This window comes from Blennius ocellaris (assembly GCF_963422515.1).
Source record: "Blennius ocellaris genome assembly, chromosome: 22".
Classification (NCBI taxonomy): Eukaryota; Metazoa; Chordata; class Actinopteri; order Blenniiformes; family Blenniidae; genus Blennius; species Blennius ocellaris.
Genome location: NC_137671.1, coordinates 206,046 through 216,549, shown reverse-complemented (window position 1 = coordinate 216,549; position 10,504 = coordinate 206,046). Strand labels below are relative to the sequence as shown.

General features: G+C 47.8%; 1 protein-coding gene across 1 annotated transcript; it reads left to right on the top strand.

Annotated features, from left to right (window-relative positions):
- The first annotated feature begins 8,215 nt into the window (after positions 1 to 8,215).
- On the top strand, positions 8,216 to 9,729 carry LOC308146308 (microsomal glutathione S-transferase 1-like). The gene is made up of 4 exons (XM_080518057.1): positions 8,216 to 8,264; positions 8,554 to 8,677; positions 8,941 to 9,032; positions 9,117 to 9,729. The coding sequence occupies exons 2-4, from the start codon at positions 8,561 to 8,563 to the stop codon at positions 9,358 to 9,360; spliced, it is 453 nt and encodes a 150-aa protein (XP_080374183.1). The 5' UTR covers positions 8,216 to 8,264; positions 8,554 to 8,560; the 3' UTR covers positions 9,361 to 9,729.
- The last annotated feature ends 775 nt before the right edge of the window (positions 9,730 to 10,504 follow it).

The following is a 10,504-nucleotide window of genomic DNA, read 5'->3' as shown; positions in this document are numbered from 1 at the left end:
TTCTTACTGAAGCATTAATCAGTCTCCTCTCATATACACCTCATGTTGAAAGGAAATGAGAGTCAATGTGGTTGTTTGGGTCTAATAAGATCAGAGTAAAGCCTGACGAGTCCTGGACACAGACGAGGAGGACATTTCATTCATCTTTGTTCTCAGTGAGACAGAAAATATGATTCCAGGACCGATATCTATTCACACAAAAATAGAGGGGGGGGGGGGGGGGGGGGGGGGGTGCAGAGAAAGAGAAGTGGAGGGAGGGACTACAAGCACGTCGTATCATCCAGTCTTGTTAAATCAGCCGCCATCAGGTACCAGGTACCAGCAGAGCCTCGTCACCTCCTGGCCACGGGATCATTTCAACGACCACACCCAGACCAGCACTAGAAACTCTGCTGGTCCTAAAGTGTTCTGTCAACAACACATCAACATCTGATTGGCTGATGATACGGTCACTCTACATTTTAACCCAATAGCAGCGTCCAGCAGAGGCTAGCACAGCTTTCCTCCGCTAGCCCAGCAGAGGAGAGGAGCTGTGATGCGTTTAGAGGACGTAGGAGATATGAGCTCCACAAAATAGAACCGTCATCTGGATAAAGTTTATTATAATTTATTATTATTTATACTAATTGATTCCAGACACTGATTTCAGAATCACTTTTTAATGATTAAAAAAAGCTAAAAAAGGTTTTGACAGGGCTAGCGGTGCTAGCAGTGCTAGCAGTGCTAGCAGTGCTCGCCCTGACTGCACACCAAGGACTGAAGGTACGATTCTCTTTACCGTCCAGCAAAGTGCCGGAATCAACATTCAGACATACGTACAAGACGCGTCTCCAAATCCGATTAGCAAATGATTTGATAACAGACGAAACTGAACGCACTTGAACACACCCTCCACACATATTGAAACATGAAAGTGTATAAACAGGAGTGTGAAGTGCAGCTAGATTAGCAATCCAACATTATACGGTTACAGGCTGAGTTTCTTGGGACGTGACCTGTCAGTGTCTCGGGAGCTTCAGGTTCCAGCTTCACACAGGAGTCCAGCCAGAACCTGCAATGTTCAATATGGACAGCTGATGCTTGTTGTCTTCTTTGTATTCGTTCAGGGGTTCTGCATGTTTCCTTCAGGACCCGGCTGCTGGGTCTGTGTGGTGGTTCCTGAGGGAGGGTCCAGTGTTGGACCACTGCTGGCTGGAGAGACTTCACAATCCCTTTCTGTGGCAAAAGACAGGTTTTCTTATCTATTTTGGATGATGCACAGACACAATCAAATATTCTTCAGCCAAGTGTTCAAACCTGAAACTGAGTACAGAGACGCTTCGGGATCTCAGGGAAAGGTGGAAGGAGGCTTTGACCAGAAAGAGAAAGTTCTAACTTTCTTTGTATTTGGGAACTTTTCCTGCTGAAACCCAGAATGTGAAGGCGCTGAGCCAAGATGAAAAATCTCCAACATCTTAAACGCTGCTTTTCCATAAATCTGCTCTTGACTGAGCTGTTTTGAATTCTATCAGTTCCTAGATCCCTCTTTAGAGAATGATCTACATGCAGCTCAAGGTTTGGGTCAATAGCATCACCACTGTGAAGCACAAGACACCGTGAAACAAAAGTATATTATTCATGGCCTAGAAATATAAATCTAGAGAAATCTCTGTCAAAGAACCACGGACAGAATAATTGTTTGCTATGGGAAATCTCAACGGAGTCCTCAGAGCTCATTCCGAGGCTTTTGAAGTGAGCGCTGACATTGAAGAAAGTCAAGGGCGGAGAGGGAATAAGGGGCCTCTCAAATGAAGAAGGATGGAGCTGCATTCACCTCACACATTAGAAGCAGTGCTTTCAAGACGCTGTCATGTTTGTGAGAATAAACAGAGGAGCGGCGGAACGTCTGCTCTTCACGACGTCATCAGGAATGAATCATGACAAGTGACCCGGTCTGAATCCACACCTTCAGCAAAAGACCCTGTCACACACTTCAGTACCACCACAACCCAGAACCCCAAACCCAGAACCCAAAATCCCAAACCCAGAACCCAAAATCCCAAACCCAGAACCCAGAACCCAAAACCAAAAACCCAAACCCCAAACCCCAAACCCCAAACCCAGAACCCAGAACCCCAAACCCAGAACCCCAAACCCCAAACCCAGAACCCCAAACCCAGAACCCCAAACCCGAAACCCAGAACCCTGAACCCCAAACCCAGAACCCAAAATCCCAAACCCAGAACCCAAAATCCCAAACCCAGAACCCAAAACCAAAAACCCAAACCCGAAACCCCAAACCCCAAACCCAGAACCCAGAACCCCAAACCCAGAACCCCAAACCCAGAACCCCAAACCCAGAACCCCAAACCCGAAACCCAGAACCCTGAACCCCAAACCCAGAACCCAAAATCCCACACCCAGAACCCAGAACCCAAAACCAAAAACCCAAACCCGAAACCCAGAACCCTGAACCCCAAACCCAGAACCCAAAATCCCACACCCAGAACCCAGAACCCAAAACCAAAAACCCAAACCCAGAACCCAGAACCCCAAACCCCAAACCCAGAACCCAGAACCCCAAACCCAGAACCCCAAACCCCAAACCCAGAAGCCCAAACCCAGAACCCCAAACCCAGAACCCCAAACCCGAAACCCAGAACCCAGAACCCAAAACCCGAAACCGGAAACCCAGAACCCAAAACCCAAAACCCGAAACCAGAACCCAGAACCTGAAACCCGAAACCCGAAACCCAAAACCCAAAACCCGAAACCAGAACCCAGAACCCGAAACCCAAAACCCGAAACCCGAAACCCAAAACCCAAAACCCAAAACCCGAAACCCGAAACCCAAAACCCAAAACCCGAAACCCGAAACCAGAACCCAGAACCCGAAACCCGAAACCCGAAACCCAAAACCCAAAACCCAGGCAACGAGAGAAAGTTAGACAAGCAGAGCAAACCTTGAGTTTATTCTCAAGCACTTTGAAACTCAAGCCCAGAGACGGACGGACGTGGTGCAGCAGTGGTGGTGGTGCAGCGGGTGGTGGTGAAGCAGTGGAGGTGAAGCGGGTGGAGGAGCAGCGGTGGAGGCAGACGTTCAGCAGCTGCTGCAGAACTTCCTCTTTGTCACTGGAACCCTGCAGGCGGAGAACCAGGAACCCTGCAGGCGGAGAACCAGGCAGCTCTGCTCACTGAACTTCTCCAAGGTTCCACTTAAAACATGTTGTTTTCACACACGGTTCTTTTTCCTCCAGAAAATGCAAATGAGGGAGATTTGAAGTGAGGAGGAAAGTAAACTTTGGATCCCGTGGAGGAAAGAACAACATGCTCTAATTCTGTCATTGTCACACTTTGACACAAGCCACTGTTCACTTCCTTTGTTGAGTGATACACAGGATAACAGGGTCCCAATTCCTCCATGTTAATTTGTTAAAAGAAAACACATGACATGTATTCCTTTAAGAAATGTTTGACGCTGCTTATGTTAAATATTATAACATCCAGGCAGTGATGCCTTTTGTATTTTTCCCTTTTATCCCCTCTTATCCACGGGAGGCCGTTACCTTTGCCACCAAAGCTCATAACAGCATCTCAGAAATAATTTAAGTAGCCCCTTAAACCCCCCCTCCTGCCCCCCCAGACGAAGACAAGTAAAAGAATGGAAATTTGAGAAGAAAGATTGCAGTTTGTCTGACTTGCAGCGCGGCACAGTGATGGAATCAGACCGTCCTTTCCTGAGTTCCACACATGGACGTGACATTAGTTGGAACACAGCAGGGATTGTTCTGCTTGTCCTGCAGCCACGACCCACCAAACCAGATTGATTAGAAATGGAACTTTCTCTTTTCTCTTTCTTCTTCCCCAGACATAAATCTGGGATAATTCTGGAGGAGGAACTTCACCAAGACAAAGTTCTTTAATTTCATCAGCACTTTTGACTGACAAGCATCATTATGGATAAAATTATCCTGGTAATTATCCTGCCCAAAGGAGATTTATATCACTTTTTGAGTGCAGAGAGGAAAAGTGTGGAATATTGAGCCGTGGTTCAACTCCTTTCTGTTCAAATAGCTTCCTAACGAGGTGCAGCCCCGCCCTGTGCAGGACGCCTGCATCGCTCTTGTTCTGCCGCTCGCCACAAATAGCCCGTCAGTGAAGGACGAGGAACGTCCCCGATCAATCAATCAATCAATCAATCAATCAATCAATCAATCAAAGACTTTATTTGTCCGGGAGGGGGAAGTAAAGTCGTGGCTGAGTTGTGAGCTTGTGGGTGGAGCAGTGGATGGCACCGTCAGCTCAAGGCTCAAGGTTCCAGTCCGAACCCGAACCCTTCCTGGGACCAGTTGGCATGTCCTTACTGTGGAGACTGAATGTCCTGGAGGTGTGTGTCCTGTGGAGACTGAATGTCCTGGAGGTGTGTGTCCAATGAGGGACTGAATGTCCTGGAGGTATGTGTCCTGTGGAGACTGAATGTCCTGGAGGTGTGTGTCCTGTGGAGACTGAATGTCCTGGAGGTGTGTGTCCTGTGGAGACTGAATGTCCTGGAGGTGTGTGTCCTGTGGAGACTGAATGTCCTGGAGGTGTGTGTCCTGTGGACACTGCCCACCTGTCCAGGTGAACCTGCCTTCACTCAGTGTGAGCTGGATCAGATCCAAGCAGAGACTGGGAGCAGAGACAGAATTCATTGACGCACATCCACAGGTGAGGCCACAGGTGGAGGTGCTCAGCGAGGGTCACCCTCACCTTCCTCACTCTGATGAAATGCTGTCTAATATATTGCGGCTGAAGCTCTGTGCGCTCAGCATGCTGCTCATTGATTGGCTGCATGTGACAGTGTTGGAAGTGATGTGGACACTGCTGCTAATCAATAAAAAAATGTATGTGCCTGGAACCTGGGAGGCGTCTGTAATGAAATCAATAACTGTGCTTGGCTTGTGGCATTAAGATCATTGGCCAGGTTGTTCTTCAGTCATTGTTGTTCTCTACCAGCAGCGTCACGGCTACCAGAAGAAATCAATGGCACAATATTGCAGCAAACCTCCCAATTAGGGCCTGGCAGGGCTGGCAAGGAATCCATGCAGGTTTGTGCCATTACCACTCCTTGTGGGAAATCACAGGACATTAGTTTTCTGTCGCACAAAGGATGAGGCCTGGTTGTAGATGTTTCAGATCCATGGGAGGCCCGTCGCTTCCTTTCCTTTTGGGTTTGGTTGAAATCCTGCAGCAGAAGGGAAAGTGCACAGAGGAAGTCATCATCTGTGCCGCCAGTGACATGATGTGTGACGGTAACATATTGATCACAGGCCAACAATCCATTTCAAACTGAATACTGCAGAGAAATTACAAGTTGCTATCAGAACTAATCCTCAGCTGACTGGTTCAAGTCTTCATTGTGAACAAACTTTGTTCAAAGCCACAGGCTGAGGCCGTCGGCAGATACAGGAAACTGTGAACATACTTTCAACAACTGTAATTAAATAGAACAAAACCTTTCTGCAAATTGCAGCGGGGCGCCGCGGAGAGGCTTTTTCTCCAACAGCACATTTTCCTTTTGATTTGATAATTGTGATGAGGGAAGAGTAAAACTATGAATAATTTTGGTAAAGCTAACCTTTTGTCAATTAAAGATTATGTTGTTAATCCAATGCAGATGAATATGTATTATAAAGGGTTATACGTGTGTGTATTAACACTTGGAGACTGATTAATATATATAGAAACATGTCGTGGATCTTGTGGATTCCAACAGCCGTTAACAAACAAAGCCGTTTGTAACATTATATTTCAACTGTAAAGCTTCATAACCCAGAAGTGTCCCCATTTGCACGTCTCCCCTCATATATATACTGTCGTTACATTTCCAAGTCTTTGTTCTAAAAGATGAAATCAGCAGGAGATTCATGCAAAAGATTTAAAAACCAAATGTGTGGCCAAACTGAAGACTGTAACGTCCACTGTGGTTCACGTCCATGTCCCAGTGCTGACTGTGTCCTGCACAGCCACGGTCTGCAGCACAATGCAGCAGCGCTTTGTCACGTCAACACTTCACATTCAGGAGTTGTTTGGTCGCCACGATGCTGGAAGCTGGTGTTTGTTGTTTGTATCGACGCTGGTTAGAAACAGAAACATGTGACATGATGGCAGCTGAAGCCTTTGGAGCGTTGGGCAGAGCAGTGGAAGCTAGCATCATCTGTAAGCGCATCACATATCATTAGCATCCTGCTTCCACATGTCAGAGCATTAACAAAGAGCCCCAGGCCAAATACACACATGACCAATGGTGTCTTTCTGTCAGACTCCTGCTTCCCCACAGTGTGATTATCACATGACCCTGCTGCCCTCCTCCCAGACAAGACGGAGGCTTGTGATTACTATGTGCAGGGACGTTTGATAGAACCACAGGAAAACAACAACAACGCATACAAGCGTCGTTCTTCCTGCAACATTCCAACTCTTTAGCACGTATTCCTTTCTCAGATCTACCGCTTGTCAAACTCACCCACCCTGCATGAGATGAACCTCCTGAGTGACGACTGATAATATCACATGTTTAATGACGTTGAGTTCCGTCCACGACCGGAACCCTGAATCCTGGAACGACACGTCCAACAACAAGTTCGCCTTGGTTTGATTTGCTCCACTCTGCAGTCTCCATAGGAGGAAGATCTTTTTACTCTATTTATTGTTTATGAATTAATCCTCTTCTCATCACATAATATTCCCTGGATCATCGTTGTGATAGCGCTGCGTTTAATGAGGGTCCAGACTCTGGGTTAGGGTTAGGGTTAGGGTTAGGGTGGGTTAGAGCTGGGTTAGGGTTAGGTCTGGGTTAGGGTTAGGGCTGGGTTAGGGTTTGGGCTGGGTGGGTTAGGGCTGGGTTAGGGTTAGGGCTGGGTTAGGGTTTGGGCTGGGTTAGGGTTAGGTCTGGGTGGGTTAGGGCTGGGTTAGGGTTCGGGCTGGGTTAGGGTTAGGTCTGGGTTAGGGTTAGGGTTAGGTCTGGGTGGGTTAGGTCTGGATGGGTTACGGCTGGGTGGGTTAGAGCTGGGTGGGTTAGGGCTGGGTGGGTTAGGTCTGGGTTAGGGTTAGGTCTGGGTGGGTTAGGTCTGGGTGGGTTAGAGCTGGGTTAGGGTTAGGTCTGGGTTAGGGTTAGGGCTGGGTTAGGGTTTGGGCTGGGTGGGTTAGGGCTGGGTTAGGGTTTGGGCTGGGTTAGGGTTAGGTCTGGGTGGGTTAGGGCTGGGTTAGGGTTCGGGCTGGGTTAGGGTTAGGTCTGGGTTAGGGTTAGGGTTAGGTCTGGGTGGGTTAGGTCTGGATGGGTTACGGCTGGGTGGGTTAGAGCTGGGTGGGTTAGGGCTGGGTGGGTTAGGTCTGGGTTAGGGTTAGGTCTGGGTGGGTTAGGTCTGGGTGGGTTAGAGCTGGGTTAGGGTTAGGTCTGGGTGGGTTAGGTCTGGGTGGGTTAGGGCGGGGTGGGTTAGGTCTGGGTTAGGGTTAGGGCTGGGTGGAATCACAGGTTTAGGGTTAGGGTTGCGGTTATGTGAAAACAAGCCTCACTTCTTTTATAAACCTGTTCATTTCCTGAAACCCAAAGAAAAAAAGTGTTTTGTCTCTTGTTTTCTTTTAATTTTGACTTTCACTTAGAAATTTAACTAATTTAACTGAATTATGATTCATAAATGTAGTGATTGATGTTATTCTGTGTGATTGATGGACACAAACCCGAAGAGCATTTTGACAACTCAACTCAACTTTATTCATAAGCACTTTAAAAACAACACGGCTGGCCAAAGTGCGGCACACCCACTGGAGCACATAGCAAATAAAAGAAGAATTTAATAACACACAATAAAAAATGATGTAGAACAATAAAAATAATTGCAACTGTAAAAAATACTAAAAGTCCACCTCTGAGATTGAGTTAGAAGCCAAAGAGGAAAAGTGTGTTTTCAGAGCGGTTTTAAAAACAGGAAGTGACTCGTCCTGTTTGATGTGTAAAGGAAAGTCGTTCCACAGTTTTGGAGCAACGCTTGTAAAAACCTCTGCTTCCTGTTGGTCTGAGGGACAAACAGCTGCGACTGAGCTGGAGGAGCTGGAGCTGGTTCTCGCTGCGAGGCTCCTCCCACCGGAGGAGCTGGAGCTGGTTCTCGCTGCGAGGCTCCTCCCACCGGAGGAGCTGGAGCTGGTTCTCGCTGCGAGGCTCCTCCCACTGGAGGAAGTGGGTGAACGGTGAGGTTATGCAACAGATCCAGATCGGCTCCACTCCTGCAGAGTCCGGAGCTCCACTGGTAAGTTGTTCTCACTGAAACTATTGGTTTGGCTCAGGAAAGGTGCTTTTCTGTGCACAAGAACAACAGGACTTCTTCAGTTCAGTCTGTTGTTCGTAGCAGAGCAGTTGTTAACACCACCTGAGCATGCTGAGGTGTTTCTACTTTAAAAAACCTGTTGTTTCACATGTGAGGCTGCCTTTAACGCTCAGCGTCCTGAAACTCAGCAGGTTGTTGTGACGCTCCGACGGAAGCTTCCCTGCTTCTTCACGCTTCCATGTTGGATCTATTTTCCATGTTTGTTGGACAGAACCAAAATGGCGGCTATGATGGAGGATGAGGTCTTCAAAGTTTTCACCACTCATGCCACCATCGTCCTTGTGAAGATTCTACTGATGGGACCTTTGACCGCCGTCTTCCGCTTCTCCAGAGGGGTGACTGTCGCTCACATCTTGATCACCAGCAGTAGTTATGTCGGTAGTTAGTTAGCTAGTTAGTTGTCTTGTGATGCTGCCAGTTCCAGAAAGTGTTTTGACGTGACAGTGAGATTGAATATGATGGTTTTCTCCTCTTCCTGGATTCTTCACATGCATCTTTGACCCTACTGGTCACGTCTGCTGTGGAACGACAACAACAACGACAACAACAACAACAACAACAACAACAACAGTGCATGCATGAACTCTGTGTCTTTCAGGCCTTTGCGAATGAGGAGGATGTGGCGGGGAAGCCTGCAGAGGAGAGGAAGAAGCTGCTGAGGACTCATCCAGATGTGGAGCGAGTGAGAAGGTGGGTGGTCGAGGCTGAGCAGACATGATTCTTCTCTGCTTGCTCAACGGCAGGGTTTCACACCGACGTGTGGTCACTGTGCAGGTGTCACCAGAACGACCTGGAGACCGCCGTGCCCTTCGTGCTGCTGGGCCTCCTCTACACCCTGACTGGACCCCAGCTTCCCTCCGCCCAGCTTCACTTCCGCCTCTTCACCGCCGCCCGGCTGTTCCACAGCGTGGCGTACGTGTTGGCGCTGCCGCAGCCCTGCAGGGCTCTGGCCTGGCTGCTGGGGATGGGGGTCAACTTCTCCATGGCCTACAGGGTGCTGCAGGTCCTGGTCTTGTAGAGCCCAGAAGACCTGGCACACCCCGACAGGACGTTTCTCCTTCTCTTCATCACCGCTGCAGCTTTTTGTGTCTTTATCAAACAGTCTTTAGAAAGAACTGTGGACTTTGTTGATGCAGTCGGAACATGCTCTACCACAGCTAGCTCTTCACACACACAATCATTGACACAGTCCAACTCGTCGCTCATTCATGAATGTGTCAAAGTCTGTTTTTCAAATGAAGGCTGGTGATTGGCCGACTGACTTTCCGCCCACACCTTGCACAACACCTGGCGCCACGCCAGACATTCAACCGCTCCTTTGTCCTTTTCACCGTGACTCTGCAAAAACAAGCTTTGTGTCGATTCCCCGCCTGTCGGCGACGCGATGAATCTCATCATGTGATTTAATGTCAAAGTGTGTAACTTTGTGAGAAATGAAATGCTTTCTGACATTTACCTTTGTCTGTGTTTCATGTTGGACTTCAAGCTATTGTACGAGACCTGAATTACCAAACACATCATTCACATATATATATCTATATATACACATATATATGTTCCACTGATCATTTCTTCACATCCTTGAGGCCGGATTGAATCTTTCTCAGGGCCGACTTTAGCCTGTAGACACATTTCTAATGGAGCCGGTAATCTGTGTGTGCGTGTGTGTGTGTGTGTGTGTGTGTGTGTGTGTGTGTGTGTGTGTGTGTGTGTGTGTGTGTGGGGCCTCACTTCATTCTAACACAGACCTCCAAAGTCTGACACATTTTAAAAATGAGTGAAATGCAGTATTTGACATGTTTTTTCATGATAGTATTTAGCTTCTATAAAGTTTTTCCCTGCAGTACAAACATGTTGCTCTTCCACTAGAGGGAGCCATTTCAAAATCAAGTGCTGCTCATTAGGAGTCCTTTCCGGCTCAGGTGCAGCTCATAAAAGTGCTTCAGCTTCAGTAATTGGCTCCATTAGCGTTTGTACAAACACATTTCAAGCCTCCGATGCCGCTCAGAGTGAGAGGCGTCATCTCAACCTGCATTCCACACAATCTGCTTTCTCTCACTTCACTTTGTGGAGGAACGTTGTGTCAGGAGCTTGGAAGCTGCTGATCCTGAAATATCTCCGGAGAGACTTTAAATAGTGAAGTTAGAATGAAAACTTCTAAG